The sequence below is a fragment of the Gopherus flavomarginatus genome, chromosome 5, assembly GCF_025201925.1.
Source record: "Gopherus flavomarginatus isolate rGopFla2 chromosome 5, rGopFla2.mat.asm, whole genome shotgun sequence".
Lineage (NCBI taxonomy): Eukaryota > Metazoa > Chordata > Testudines > Testudinidae > Gopherus > Gopherus flavomarginatus.
The window spans coordinates 143,461,167-143,477,396 of record NC_066621.1 but is presented as its reverse complement, the minus strand read 5'-3'; the positions used below and the strand labels follow the sequence as shown (position 1 = coordinate 143,477,396).

General features: G+C 39.1%; 1 protein-coding gene across 2 annotated transcripts in view; it reads left to right on the top strand.

Annotated features, from left to right (window-relative positions):
- JAG2 (jagged canonical Notch ligand 2) overlaps positions 1-16,230 on the top strand; it is a 96,695-nt gene that overhangs the window by 54,589 nt on the left and 25,876 nt on the right. For both annotated transcript variants that reach the window (XM_050952524.1, XM_050952523.1), the window contains exons 6-8: positions 11,605-11,735; positions 12,162-12,281; positions 15,302-15,415. In XM_050952524.1, coding sequence (XP_050808481.1) covers positions 11,605-11,735; positions 12,162-12,281; positions 15,302-15,415 — 365 coding nt within the window. The remainder of the gene's footprint in view (positions 1-11,604; positions 11,736-12,161; positions 12,282-15,301; positions 15,416-16,230) is intronic.

Genomic DNA, 16,230 nt, shown 5'->3' with positions numbered 1-16,230 from the left:
GCAGGAAGTATGTTACAGAAGTCAGGAGTGAGTGCTTCACAAGCTGCATGCACAGATGTGAAGTGCTGGTAATGGCTTCTGTTTCAATCCATGTTTTGTATGTGTTCCATTTTTGGAAACTGCAAGGACCAAAATGTGTATCACATGACCAAAATACCATGGCATCCTTATGATCACTTCCTGTTGAGTACCTTCTTGGGCTTCTTCAGCACCTCTACTGATGATGGACTTTGCTGCTTTACCATTGGAAAAGCCTCCAGCTAGAAGGAGCGTTTGTGTTGGGCGTGCTCCTACTTTATCATGTACATGTAAAATTCCCCCGTGAATATATGGTTTAAAAGTGACTGCTTGTTGAATGCCATGTTTAGGAACTCTTTCCATGGAGGCACAGGGCATCCACCAATCACCTGGTATCTCTTGTAGCCATCTTTAGATCCTGTCTAGTGTAGTCTTTCCGCAGTTTTCACACTTACTTTGTCATATCTGTCAAAGACTTCAGTTACAGAATTAGCTTGGTCAAATTCTTTCACGACCTGCCTCAAGTATTCAGCAGCCAGTTAATCAAGTGTGTGAAATTTCTCTGGCCATCATTTGTATAACAACCATGTCATCTCTGATGTACACCATGGTTTCTTTGTTGCATACTCCTAGCTCATGGATTCTTCCAGCTGATGCCCTAATTAAGTGTTTGGTATTCTCCTTGTTTTGTCAGCAAGGAAGAGGGACATAGGCACAGGTCCTATTGGGTGATTTAGAACAGTTGCTATTGAAACGTAATCTCTGCATCTTGCTAAGGACAGGGCTCTGTGGAAGACCATTTTTTTACTGATAGCTGCTGTGATTGTCCCGCTCTTGCCAGACTTGTATTTGGTGGTTTTGGCCATGTCAGCAAATGTAGTGATGCCAGGTTTCTTAACTGTCTGAAGAAGCTACGTGCCCAACAGAATCAGCTGTTCCTCTTTCAGATCTCTCCATTTATTCTTCACCAACATCTGCTATTTCAGTAGAGACTCTTGTATGTCTGTCACATGCAGTCTATTAGATATGTTGATAAGCACCTTTTGGCTGTGACTCAGCATCAAATGGGTTTGTCATATTGTGGATGACATAGTTGGGAAGAGGTAGAATATTCTTTTCATCCCTCTTCGGTGCAGTCAAGGACTTTTTTTGTTAGATGTATGTTTGCTGCTACTTTGGCCATTTCTTCCATAGGTTTTGCATATTCATACTATAAAGCTGTGTATGTTCATCTCTAACACTATAGCTGACCCATACATAAGCATAATTGAATTAAAAAGCTAGTTTCTAGAATATGTCAAAGGCTATTACTGCACGCAGAGCCAGCTACAAACTAAAACCTTCTTCCAGGCAAATTACATGTTACAGTGTATGTACAAAAATGTACAAATGGAGAAGCATTACATTAGGAATTCACATACATTATCTTCCCAATATTCAGTACAAACTATCGGCATGCAATCTAATGCTACCTGTGCACAATCTTCACTGTGAGCTTGATCTGGTCAGCAAATTTCAATTGGAAATACAGATGCCCCCCGACTTATGCAATCGTTCTGTTCCAGAAAGCCTTGCATAAGTCAGAAATGTGTACCCGTACGTTATGCAAAGATTTCTGCACCTCAGAAATCCTATTTCCGGCTTATGGAACTTTTTCCGTAAATACGAATTTGTGTAAGTTGGATCTTGCGTAACCCAGGGAGCGTCTGTATAGAAAATGTTTTCCTTGTAAAGTACTTTGACAATTAAGAATATGCCATATGAAAACATTTCATGTTAGTATATTGCAAAATGTAGATATTTGCCATTTTTTCTGCATGTTAAATAGCTTCCTTGCTTCTGGGGGAGAACTTGCCTGTGCAAAACCAAAAAAATCTTGTAATACATGGTAGTTTTGGCCAATAAACACCACCTTAAGGTGTTTGACATAGACTACAGTTTTTGCTATTTAAGTTAGTCATGTTGCAGTATTTCTAGAATTGCAAAAAAGACCTTTCTCATTTTGGATACCATTGTTTCACCTCACCTCACAGTCTTACAGCACCACTTGACAGCTCTTCTGAACATACCATTGGAAAGCTTATTTTATGTATATGATGGGGAAGGGGGGGAAGAAGGATTCATTAAATTCCAAATATATAGCCCTCTTTGGAGACTTGCCTCATACCTACAAGTGATGTCACCAATCCATGAAATTGGTTAGCAAGTAGAGAGACTGTTAAAATCAACTAAGGTATCAAAGATTTACTAGTAGGTCGATACTACAATTTTTATACCCCATTTTAAAAAAAAAATAGTTGCCCTTGATCTGCATGTCCATCAGAGAGAGATTGGACTGATCTATAGAAGTTAATACAATGATGCTAAAGCTTCCATTAATGCAACAAGTCTTAAAATATGTTTCTACAAATGATTTGTTACTGATTTGGATAAGCCAACCTCACAGGTGGTACTTAGTGTACCCCGTACTTGCATGCCATGGTAGAGATCGGTGAATCTTAGAAAAGAACACTTTGACTAGATGGTAGAAATTTTCTTATAAAAAGGTGGAGTGAATTTTAAACACGGCTTGCAGGCGTGACCTTTTGTTGTTTACAGCCTTGCAAGGAAGACTGTTTAGATGTACTTGGGATAATTGTGTTTGGAGCTATTGAATTATAATCTAAATTCCTTCTTTGGATTTTTGGACTATTGCCACCCTCATTTAACAGGTAAAAACAATGACTGCTTTCTAATTCTAAAGGAAAATGAAAAATGGGAGGAAGGCGAATGGGTGTGAGAGGCGTGGAAGTCTGCTGGTGCCAGTAGTCTGGCTCATAAACTGATTTGCCTTATTCTCAAACGTCACAATTGTTTTTATACACAGAAAAATTGCAAAATCTGTTTTTCATCTCTGATTTAGTGTGAGGATCCTAATTACAGCTTTTTACTGAAGTAGTTTTTTTGCTTTTTTACTCTTGATATTAAGTAATTCAAAGTGATTCCTTGGACTAAGTGCTTCTGTAGAGGCAGACCTTAGAACTGTAGCAATCTGATGTAGCCATTCAGCTGGTAAATAACGAAATTCTCAGTTATGCCTTTGGCAGCAGCAGAACTGTCATCCTTATCTGCTGGAAAGCTTTCTTGCCTCCTTTTTTTTTTTTTTAAAGTCCTTTTGTTGGTGTTGCTTGAGCTATTTATCAATGTATCTTTTTGTTTGGTTAGCAAGGTAGAGAGGAAAACAAAAATACAGGTCTTCATTTTAACTTGTTTTGGGAACCCCTATAGCAAGCCCCTGTAAAAAGTTATCTTGAGAATTAATGGTCTGTGTCTCGTGGTTGGGGAGTGAGGAAGAGGATTTTTCAGGTTTTGTTTGTTTGTTTGTTTGTTTTTATTTTCTTGAGAAAGTAGTTATTATGCTAGCACCTCATTCTAGAATAAAAGTGTCAACATGGAGTTAAGCAATTTTAAAATATATGCAGGAATTCTACTTGCTAAGGAATATGCTGTGCTTCAGAAATGGTTTTCCTCATATGGTAGTGGTTTTTACTGCAGAGTCAGTTCAGAAGAAACAACAATGAAAAGCTTGCTCAGATGACAGGCAAAATGACATTGATATCAAACCAATTTCTTCTTGTGTAGACAAGAATCAGATGCTAAAACTGTGTGATAAAATAGCTAGATTTGGGACCACTAATCTGTCTTTAAAAAGTGGGTTTTTCTTAAGTTGCAGACTAAGTGGTCTTGTTATTCAGGAACCACAATATTCAAAAACCAGTGGGAGAGCACTTCAACCCCTCTAACCACTCAGAGACAGATCTTGAAGGTGGCAATTTTGCAACAAAAAAACTTCAAAACCAGACTCCAAAGAGAGTCTATTGAACTTGAATTAATATGCAAATTAGATACAGTTAACTTAGGTTTAAACAGATACTGGAAATGGATGGGTCATTACACTAATTGAATCTATTTCCCTATGTTAAGTTCTCCTCACACCTTCTATGGGTCATCTATTAACACTTCAAAGGTTTTTGTTTTTGTTTTTTTTCTCCTGCTGATAGCTCATCTCAGTTGATTGGACTCTTCCTTTTGGTATGCATACTTCCTCCTTTTCATGTTTTCTGTGTGTATAAATATCTCCTGTCTGTGTTCCATTCTATGCATCGGAAGAAGTGAGCTGTAGCTCACGAAAGCTTATGCTGAAATAAATGTTAGTCTGTAAGGTGCCACAAGTACTCCTGTTCTTTTTGCAGATATAGACTAACACAGCTGCTACTCTGAAAAGTGACTTCACAGTACCTTGAACTGATTCACATCACAGACCATTGCTTAAAAGTTCAGGTGCTGGGGGCACTTTGTTTTCTGGGGGTGTGTGTGTGGGGTGGGGGAGTGTTGAGTTTTTTTTTTTTTTTAAACCAGTTTGGACAACGGTAGATCTTAAATACTAGATTGTATTGTTTGTGCTACACAGCAATGAGGTTAACTTTAGTGTAACGGTTATTTGTTGAGATAACCTTATTCAGAGTAACTGGGCTCTGCACACCACAGTGATCTTGGATGGCCATAGATATGGGAGAACCTAAAGGCTAGTTCTTTGAGATAGGTTATCTGAGTCTTTTGGTAACATTTTTCAACGAGTTGTCAGTACACTTAATAATTTAATCTCTCATTTCCTCACAATCCACTTTGGCATGTGTTTGGAGAAGTTCCAGGTATGTCTAGTATCCGAGCTTCATTGTTCCCACATTGCCAGGATGGTAGTGCTGTGTGTAAAGTGTGTGTACTTTCCTTTTGTTTATTAAGCTTTTACAGAGAATATTGCTTCAAAAACAATTCAAAGGGGCCAAATCTCAGTGTTCAATATGATGTTAAAGTAAAACTTAATCAGCATAGAACTAGGGTAGGTGTATATCATGCATCTGTTCTTTTAAAAAAAAATCATTTCTTAGAGATAAAGAAAAACGTGTCCTATAGAGACTAAGTCAAATAGACTAGAAATGAGATTTTGGCCAGTGTTTGTTGGAGTGGTGTCAGTGCCCCAGCTACACTTTCTCCCCCTATCTGAGGGATAAAGAGCAGATGGGCCCAATCATTCCTCATTTCCTTCTTACTGCCTGTGATTACAAGAGGGAACCCTTGGCAGTGTCCACTGCTTTTTGCACACTATAATTTAGGTCCTTTCTTTGTGTGTGTATGTATCTGTATAGTACTAGTGTAAATAGTACAGTTGTAGTTGGTGTAGTTTTAGTATTAGTTGTTTAAAGGCTGTTGGCTAATACAAATACAACAGTAATAATAATAATTAATTAATTAAAAAGTGTTAGGGCCTTCCTTGACGTGGGGGTTTAGAACCTATGACTGAAGCAAAGTCCCCAGGCTTCAAAACTCTCCTCTTTTAATGTTACCCTGCTGCAAGCCTGGCGCTCAAGGTGCCTTTTCTGTTTTGGTGTAGAGGACATATTCCTGAGAAGTGTTCAGTTTGGCATTCTTTCTTGAAAAGAACTCAGAAGGTGAGGGAGGCCCAATTTAAGCTTTTCTCCTGGAGCAGTCAGAGTGCCCCCCAGATCTGGAGGGAAAAGCCTCTAACAGACCTGAGCAGACATCGCTGACCACTCCTCATTGAGCTAGTACAGTAACAGGTCTTAAAACCTGGATCCCCCAATTCAGTGTCCGCGTCTAGTAACTACATCATATAGTCTCCTAATATATAACAATTTAACTCTTAAATTAAGCAGACCCTTTATATGTATTTTAAGTAAATAATTATACATGACTATTGTTTTGGCTTGTGCAACACCATCCTGTGTATGTCATCATAAAATTTAGTGGATTTTTTCCCACCCACTGAATGATGCATTTTGCTTCTGTCATTGGCATCACTGGATCTGCTTTGTTTTCCTGTCATGAATGTTTTGGCTAAAATTTCTAATTGAAGTCTAAGTGCGGGAGGAGTTTTATTATTTGTCAGGAAGGTTCTGTAGGGGGGAAAAAAATACACGTGAGTAACAGGACACAGTTGTGATGTTTGATTCTGCCTTGCAGGATGTAGGATTTTTATTTTAGGCTGAAGTGTTTCAGCTCAGCTTTTGGAAGCATAATAGGTTCCTTCCGCTTCCTTGAACTGCTTTAACCGAAAGAGTGATAGGAGCCTAATGTTCCACAGCCAGCCAGGATACATGGTAGTGGGATACTGAAGTATAACTGCAGTGGAGAAGTACCTGTTAGTGCAGATATAATGAAAGAATCTTGCATATTTTGAGGAGTTTTATCAGTCTATAGAAGTGTGGTCTGCAAATTGGCATAAATCTGTGCCCCCCAAATTTGTTTTGGTGTGTGTGTGTGTGTGTGTGTGTGTAAAAGCCATTCAGTTCCATGTCACTCTTTCCTAAAGATAGACTAATAAAGCAAAGTGGTGGGATTCAGGATCACTAGATTCAGCCCACTGGGGGTTAATTTATTTTAGAGACAATTAGCCATTAAGGTGGGCCTTAGCTCTGAGTGTAAATACCTTTTTTCCTCATATTTGTTTTGAGATTTGTTACCACCAGGGCTTGACATATTTAGCCAGAACACGAAGCCTACTATCCAAAAGTAGTTGCAAAAGACTAATTGGAGTCCCCAAGGGAGGTCCATATGCAATTCCCAGCCCAGCTGCTTTCAGTTGTTGAGATTCTTGTCAGGGTGCTATCCCTGGACCCTATGCATGGAGTCTGACTCATGTGACAGTCTGACATATGAAACACTCCCCTGGCTTCTAGTTCTGCAAGGGAGGAGCTCTCAAAATTAAGATATCCCTCTTTGTATGTCAGTTTCACTGCTTTGGCCACCCAGACCTGAAGAAGAGCTCTGTGTAACTTGAAAGCTTGTGTCTCTTGCCAACAGAAGTTGGTCCAATAAATATATATATTACCTCTCACACTTTTTCTCTCTGGTCACAAATGTTAGTTTTGTTTAACAGGAATGTATGTTACAAGTTTTTCCAAGTGAAACTTAAGCTCAGCTACTTCTCTCATGGGGAAAGAACTGTGCAACTAAATCCTGACTTCCTGGCTATGGGAGAGAGTGATAATTTAACTAATTCCAGTGTACAGTGTGCTGTTCTATAGCCTCAAAGTGATTGGCCTATTTTAAACACCAGTAGGGATAACCTGATGGACTTGGTAGATGGATAAGAGGAGAATAAGATCCAAGTGACTTCAGTGAGTCTACTTTGCAAACACTTGTGGTATAATTTCTGTTCCTCTCAAAAGCTAATGTGGAACAAGTTGGAAAAACTGAAAATAAAGTAAATTACATGTAATAAATGGCAAAGACTTACATGAAACAGCCAAGTGAACAGGCAGCTTTATAATTCCATGTGCTTAGAATCTGGCTTTGAAAACTAAGGGCCCAATCATAGAAGATGCAAGCACCTCCAGAGAGGTGCCAAGAACCCTTAACCCCTAGTAAGGTCAATAGACGCTGAGCACATCTTGGCACTTTGCCAGATCAGATCCTTCAACTGCATGATGGTTACTAAATGTCTTGTCTTGATAAATACTCCTCTTCACAAATGATGGTTTGAAAAATTGATTCTTAACTTTGTATAGTCTTCACACTTTTAAAACTAATCTCTTTGTAGTAGAATATCAAAACTCCAATTAAAGAAACATATCTCAGCCACATTGTCAACCCGTCATTGCCTTTCAATACTTTTTTGCTGCTGTTTCTGAATACAATTTGGGGCTGCAGTGTGTACCGTGTGTGTGTGTGTGTGTGTGTGTGTGGTTTTGTTTTTTTTAACTCTTGTGGCATATCTTGACCTTGTGTCAGCTGTTTCACACAGCCTTAATGCACTCAAACTTAGCATTTCTACAAATGTATTGGCTGTAACATCCTCATTTACCTACTTCATGCCACACTTACTAGTAATGTGGTAGATAGGTGTTGGACTAGATAACCTCCTGACGTCCCTTCCAGCCCTGATATTCTGTTCTAATCTGAACAAATATTTTATACAAATTTAAATATATTGATGATACAATTCATGCTCATATCTCTTAAAATAACTGCATATGTGGTGATCTATGGCACAATTGTTTCCTTTGGTTACCTTTATTTAGTTTGTGAAATTTGATGTCCCTACATGTTTTGCTAATACTTCTTTAAAATAGCCTACTTCAGCCTTAATCAAAACTAGGTTTCCATTGTTACCAATCCCTCTGTAGTCTAAAGAAAATGCAGCCCTTTTCATTTGCTTTTGAAAGCAGCTAAGATAGGTTTGTAGAACTGATCATTGTTTTTAATTAAAATTACTGAAGATCATTCCAGTATGTGCCTGTTGCACTCCCTTTGTTGATCTTAACGCTGACGTAGTGGACCTGTCTGAGACTTGATGCGTATGCTTAACCTTCCCTCAGGAAATCCCTAAACTATGACAATCTATTTATGGTAACTTCCTTTGTACTGTTAGTAACCCAGAAGTTTAGATTAAGCTATCTCTGATTTGCTTTTGCTTACCCATGGTCATAAAGTTAGTGCTAGTAACACTGGCAGAAAAGGAAAGGGAGAAAGGGACAAGATATTAACCCCAATCAAGAATCTTGCATTTTCTGAGCCTAGGTTGTTGTACAGGGTGAATTCCACTTTAAATAGGAAAAATGGTTTACAATATTCATAATTGGGTTCAAAATTAATCCTCCGATTATGGAAACGTCAAGTAATGCTTTTCCATTCATAATGGCAGAAATTTAAACTAGTCCACTGTTGGCTGCATAAACAGCTTCTCTTTTTAGACTTTGTTTACTGGGGTGAAATAGATGAATTCTGTTTTTTCTAAATAAACTCCACTCCTCTCTAAACCTTTGTTTTTTATCATGGTGAACTGAAGTTCTTTTCCTTAATGCTTTTACATGATTTTCTCACAAGTTTCAATACACATGCTGTTGAACAAGCTTTTCTTTTTATCACATTTTGCTCTAAGAGTGAGCAGAGATCCATGTAAAAGTTATCTTTCAAGAAGGAAGTGGAATTAAAGCTGTTCTAGCACCTGCTAATGTAGGATGCGACCAGACTTCCTGTTTGAGAGGAAATCCTAATTTTATTCTTCCTTGTAAACTGAAGACTGATCAGTTTACCACATAGTAACCTTTTGACTCGTAAACATAGTGTTCCTTTGGTTGGACTGCTGGTAGCTTGTAGAAATGATTTCCCTAGGGTTATTATGGTAACTCAACTTATACTAGAAACAAAGTTTACAGTTAATGTCATGAATAAGTAGTAACCCTTTCCTACCAAATAAGCATTTTTGTGTGTTCCAGCAGGGACTAAAACCATTTTTAATTCCATTTTTCAGCAGATAACTTTACATTGCCCTCTCCGTGCTCCTAGAGCACTATCACAATTTCTTATAGCCCATTTAAATAGGAGTTACTGAAACACTTTCCTGTCAGTCACATTGACATGCTACATTTGTCAGTAGGTATTTATTCTTTGGATTAAAACGGGTTTCGTGTTGGCAATAATGAACCAAGTTACAGAAGCTGAAGTGTGTTGAGAATGCACTTAAATATCAGAATTCTATTGCCAAAATTTTAAAACATTAAAGAAATCATGCATGCTTAGCTATAAGTAGGTATCCTAGCACTGGAAACAGCTGTACGCTGTGGGTATGTAATTAGTACTGCCTAGAGGAAGGAGGATGAATTTTTAGTATGAACTAGCTTTCTGATTATATTTATCTTATTTCAACATACAATATATTAACACAGGAGGAGAGAACTGCTATAGAGCTTGTATATTCTGCAGACTCCTGGCAAACCCCTGAATCTTTTAATTATCTGAATAAACTTTGTCTCCTGAAATAAGTAGATAACTGAGTTTACAATTACATTGTCATCCCCACAATTTGTATGTAAATAGGAATCTCTAGCACTCTCACTTCCACAGTATAGTTCCAGAAGTTTACCACTGAGACACTAAACATGTGTGAGTACACCAAAGAAGCTACCTTTGTAACTACATACAGAAGAGCAGAAATTCAGAGCTTTAAGCAAGGAGTAGTTTGTGTTGGTATTAACGGAGTACAGCATGATCATGCTGCCAACATATGGTCTCAGAAACCACAACTCCTTATTAAACAGTCTAAGATATTAGTCCCCATTAGTGAATGGGGATTCCCTGTTTGATTTTCCTCTTCCACTCAGAAAATGGTTACAAATGTTAGTGCCATTCTTTTCCTGCATTCCAAAGGAGTACTGGTACTGAGACACTATCATTGATATGAAAAATATAGCTTTATTGGCTGACGTACCTCCCTCACAGAGCATATGGGGATTATAGCCATACAATGTAGTCTAACAGAGATTTTTCTAATGAGACTTTCTGGATATAGTGAAGCATATTTAACAGCCAGTTAAACTGGTTGTCTGTTAAAATGAACTGTCAAATAGGATTGTATTGGAATATTTAGATGGTCCTTTTTAAGAGAGTATCTGAGGTAAGGAAGGAATTCTTGCTGTTTTTGTTGGTGGCAATTTAAGATAAGTACACCTGCTCTCTTGGGGCAGTCTCTCTTTTAATGCTATAGTTATTCAGAGTTTCCTTCTGACTTAAAGCCATACCTTCTGATTGGAAAGCTTGCTTTTTCTTTTCTTTTTTTTTTTTTTTTTTTTTTTTTAAAGTGTAAGACAAAGCTTCCCTATAGAGCACACCAGGTATTTTTTTGTTAACAGAATTCTGGCCTTGTAGTATGTATGGTGGGGAGGGATAGCTCAGTGGTTTGAGCATTGGCCTGCTAAACCCAGAGTTGTGAGTTCAATCCTTGAGGGGGCCATTTGGGGAACTGGGGTAAAATTCTGGGGATTGGTCCTGCTTTGAGCAAGGGGTTGGACTAGATGACCTCCTGAGGTTCCTTCCAATCCTATGATTCTATGTCTGCATTATTATAAACAATCCAATGAGAAGGGAAAGGTTTTTGAAGAAAGCAGGTTAAGTTTTGTTACTAAGTGTTAAATGCTTTAATTTTTGTATTTCTCAAGTGTTCGTTACTTTTTATTTCGTCTGCTCCAAGTAAGGAGGACACTAGAATAAGCTGCTAAAGAACAGTGGGAACATAAAGAAAGAGTTCTTAAAATAACTCAGAGAAAATTGACAAGACAGCTGCATCTTTGATCACCCCCGGGTCCTGAAAGAAGTGTAGTACTCTAGAACAAATTAGCTAATCTCTCACCAGCCATCTTCACGGAACAAAAATACAATGTATGCCTCTTTGTCCACTAAAAGAATTTGCAGTCTTCATTTCTAATAAAGTTTTGCAACCCATCTTTTTACACTGCTGTAAAGCAAGATAATTTCTAACTGTGTAGGGGCTGGATCTCTTGTGAAAGAACAGGTATGTATGTGTGCATACTGGTTAGAATAAGTTACTGTGATATTTTGGGGGTCTGCTGTCTTTGTTCCTAGTGAGTTCTGTAAAGATGCATACCACTCTTCAACTAGGCAAACTGCAGAACAAGTTCTAAAAGAGAAAATACACTTCAATATTCTGTTACATTTATCATTCATTATTTTAAACAAGTGGATTGTTCAACATGAAACACTCTGAATACCTGTGCACTTACTTCTTAGGTGTCATTATGGTTGGCAAGGACAGTTCTGTGATGAGTGTGTCCGCTACCCAGGCTGTGCTCATGGGAGCTGTAAAGAACCATGGCAGTGTAATTGTGAAACCAACTGGGGTGGTCTGCTGTGTAACAAAGGTACTTAAAAATGTATAAGAAAAAATAATAAAATTGCTTGATTAACTGGTAACTTATTAGTTTTTGCAACGTGCAATTATCTGAGCACATCTGTCACTAATCTTTTTTTTTGTGGCAGAAGACTGCTCAGCCATCATAAGAATAAAACATTTTAAAGCCAGGGGCTTGGAATGATACATTTTACCCTCTTACTGATACAGTTGTCTCTTGTCCATCCTTTCCTATTCCATGGAGAGCAATGGGATGATAGGCTTGCTAGTGATTGATGACTTGAAGTCAAAATGGATTAAGGGGGAGGAGGACATAATGTTGTTCAAGCCAGTAAGGCGTTGTATGTCTGCCTGTAGTCTCTTGACTGTGAACTAAAACAGTAACTTTGGGATTTATGTTACACCTGTCAACTGGCGTTTTCTTTTCTATGTCCAGATTTAAACTACTGTGGAAATCACCATCCATGCTTGAACGGCGGAACCTGTATGAACACCGAACCAGATGAATATCACTGTGCTTGCCCAGATGGTTACTCTGGAAAGAATTGTGAAATTGGTACTGATGACCATTGCATGCATCTACTTGAATGTGATGCTATGTTAAGCAGTTGTAGAGGGGAATGGAAGCTGTGTGCTCTTGGTGCTCTAAGCAGCCTGCTGGTTTCCCTGCAGTGATGATCTCCCATCTGCAGTGATGATCTCCCCTATCTAAGCCACATATGGAGAGAGGAAGGAATTATTTCTTTTAAGGGGAGTCATTAAAAGAGGTCACTTCCAAAATCCCAGGTTTTTTCCTTTCTGGAAAGCAGGAAGAGATTTCTCCACCCACCTGCAAATTCAGGTCCTTGGAGGAAGGGGTACAGATGAAGTTGGGTAGCAACAACCTGCTGTCTTCCTTCTTAAAGGCTTAATCCAAAAACTACTGAGGACAATGGAAAGTCTTCCGCTGGCTGCCGTGGAGATTGAATCAGGCCCAGTTTGTTTCCTTTCTTACCTTTTTTTGTTTGTTTTTTGTTTTGTTCTTATGCTGCCTCCCCTTCCTCTCTCCAGTATTAAACTGTACCATATTATTTTGGGAAGGGGGTGCAGGTGCACCTTTTTCTGCTGTACTCTCTCCCTGTCTTCCTCCTGTGCACACATGCAGATATACACCTGGATCACCTTAAGGATGCTACAGGCGTTTGTGAAAGTCACTTCTAGCTCTGACCCCTGTAGTAAAGTAGAAGTCTACCTGAGCAGGTATTCTAACTGTGATCAAAGAAAAGGGAGGAGAGCACTTATCGATTTAATTTTTTTAAAAAATATTACTTTCTAAAAAAGTCAAAAATTAGCCACTTAGTCTCCTGATCCTCACTTTGAAGAAAAGAAACTGCATTTCCCACAAAGATATATCACAGTTTGGATCTTATTCATCAGGGTTAAACTATGTTTGAAAACTCTGTTCACGGCCTGCTATGGAGTATTCTCAAGAACAGTTGATTCTAAAATGTTAGTTACAAAACTCTGTTCATGGGAGCATAGAAGAGTTTTTCAAGCATAATTCTATTTCAGTCTCCTCCCCTTCAGCCTCCCTGATGTCAGTCTCGCAGCTCTGAGTCTATCCGATTCCACTCTGAAAATTACTTCCTCTCCCACAGTTTCATAGCTATGCTATATTTTCCTGTATTCTCTCTTCCCCGGTTTTTTGGCTGTTCATGTTCAAGACTGTGTACTGTACTATGGTCAGATTATCCTTGAATCTTCTGTATACATCTCACTTCTTTTTCTCACCATTGCCCTCTGCACTCTTGTCCCTGCCCATTTTAATTGATGGGCTATCACTCTGCTCACTGGACTCTTCAGACCACTCTGTAGACCTCTTCTTTTGTTGGCAAACATCCTAAACCCCTTCAAAAATCTCACTTTCAGCTGCTGTTCCACTGCTAACCTCCAGTGCTCACCACTGGAGCTCCCCGTTGCTACTCCAGCATGTAATCTCAATTGGATGGGAACTTCTTAATGTGACTCTTCCAAATGATCAAAATCTGCTGCTGTTCATGAATCATCACTGTTGGCAGGGGGAACAGTGTCCCTGCTCGTTCTCCTGAGCACTTTTTTTCCTCCTTCCTTCTCTCTCCCACTTACCTATTGATGATTCATTGTGTTATCTCCAGACATAGACTGTAAACTTATCAAAACATACCCCGGGTTAATTTATTCTCCTATAGAGCTATGTGATCTAGTGGTGCTACGGAAATAGTCAATCTTGACTATGGTTGTAGCTAGTTGAGCTTCTTGCACCAATGTGGGTAACATGGACAACAATATAGTACTTTCATCACTTTGTTAAAGTGTGATGGAACTTTCTAGTTCTCTTGGCAAAAAGGGGGCTCAAAATGCACACGTGGCTCCTAATGCCATGGCTTTTTAGCTATAATTACTATAGATTAAGGGCTAGAATGGTTTATTGCACTATTCTAGTGTTAAATCACTTCTGTTTCCCCATGACTATCTACTGCCCAGGACAAATTACATTAAATATGTGAACTCCTTGTGGGTTAAGGTCAAAAAGGGAAACATTCCCTGGTAAACGATAAGCATCTAAATCAGGGGTGGGCAACTTACGACACATGTGCTGAAAGTGACCCGCGAGCTGATTTTCAGTGGCACTCGCACTGTCTGGGTCCTGGCCACCAGTCTGGTGGGCTCTGCATTTTGATTTAATTTTAAAAGAAGCATCTTAAACATTTTAAAAACCTTGTTTACTTTACATACAACAATAGTTTAATTATATATTAGACTCATAGAAAGAGACCTTCTAAAAACGTTAAAATGTATGACTGGCACACGAAACCTCAAGTTAGAGTGAATAAATGAAGACTCAGCAAACCACTTCTGAAAGGTTGCTGACCCCTGACCTAAATGATCCAGAGTCTAACTTGATTTTAAAACAACTATTTCTCTGGTGGTGGAAAAACCTTCCAAAAATAATCCAGTACAATGCAGACAGCAGTACGTTATAGGTTCCAAGGCCAGAAGAGAGCACTGTGATCATTGCGTCTGACCTCCTGTATATTACTGGCCATCTTACTCCCCAGAATTCCCAAGGAACAGCAGCAGAGTGAAATTACTCTGTCAATGAGACCTTCTCACTTCAACTGTTGCTGTTTATCCAGTAGAGAGAGGCACTGGAGCAGTTCAGAAGTAAAAGATCAAAAAGCAGAGGCTGTGGAGGGAGTAGCAGGGAGAAATAAGTTAGTGGAGATATCTCCAAGCGTCAGGTGGTTCTGAGGCGTTAGTTGGTCTCCCTTTTGCTTCCTAGCAGTTATAGGAGGTGAGAGGCTGATATGAAAGATGGTGCCCCTGAGCAGGGTCCAAGTTCAGTCCCCTGACAGGAATCTAGTACCCTTCCCATCACAGCAGGTAAGGATGGGAGAGCCTGAGCTTCCCATCTGTGCAGGCATCCTCCCTTTTTATGTTGCCTCTGGCTGGTGAGTTAGTTCTGACTAGGTGGTGTCCAATAAAAATCATCTTAGACCCTGTTTGAGGTGTTACTGTGTAATCATTCTACTTAGAAAGACTTTCTTTTCTCTTTAGCTGAGCATGCTTGTGTATCAAACCCTTGTGCGAATGGTGGAAGCTGCCATGAAATTTCATCGGGCTTCAAATGCCTTTGTCCATCAGGGTGGAGCGGACCAACATGTGCTGTTGGTAGGTACAATTCAGCTGAATTTAGCATATTGGGCTTGAAGGATTGTTATACACTTGGCTAAATAAGCCTCCCACGTGGTAAAGTGGGTAACATGCTGTACCAGTTGATTTTTTGTTCAGTAATTGTGAATTCCAAACTGTTTTATCATGTATGTCTATGGTATTGTTCTTGAGTTACTTAGAAAAACAGGAAGGCATTGAAACAAGCAGCTATTTTTGCAGTGTAAGACTAAAAGTGAACAGAAGCCTAACTAAGGACATGTTTGCATTACAAACATACATCAGACTTGCATACAAACTTCATGGGTGTGAAAGATCTACACGGCTGATCGACATAGTTATACCGTTCTAACCCCTCAGGGTAGACAGCGCTATTCAACAGGAGAGCTTCTCCTGTCAGCATAGCTAAGACCTCTTGCAGAGGTGGCTTAACTATGCTGACAGGCGAAGCTCCCAGCAGCATAGTAGCATCTTCACAAAAGTGATACAGCAGCACTGCTGCAGCGCTGTGTGTGTAGACAAGCCCTACATCTAACTACCTGCTTTATGTAACACAGCGTATGTATGTTATGCTCCAAGTTTCTTTGCACCTAAATCAATCAATCTTCCCTCATTGCAATAAATGTTATGAAAATGTTTCTCTTCAAGCTGCTTAACTTATTTATATGTAAATATTTTGTACTCAATTCTGTATGGGTTGCTAATTAGTAATGTTTTAACTCCATAACCACACAGGAGCACCACTTTAACTTAAGAGCAGAGTATGTTTTGTTGCTGACTTCATATTAGCGATCTGAAAGCCTTTTTAGTTGGAA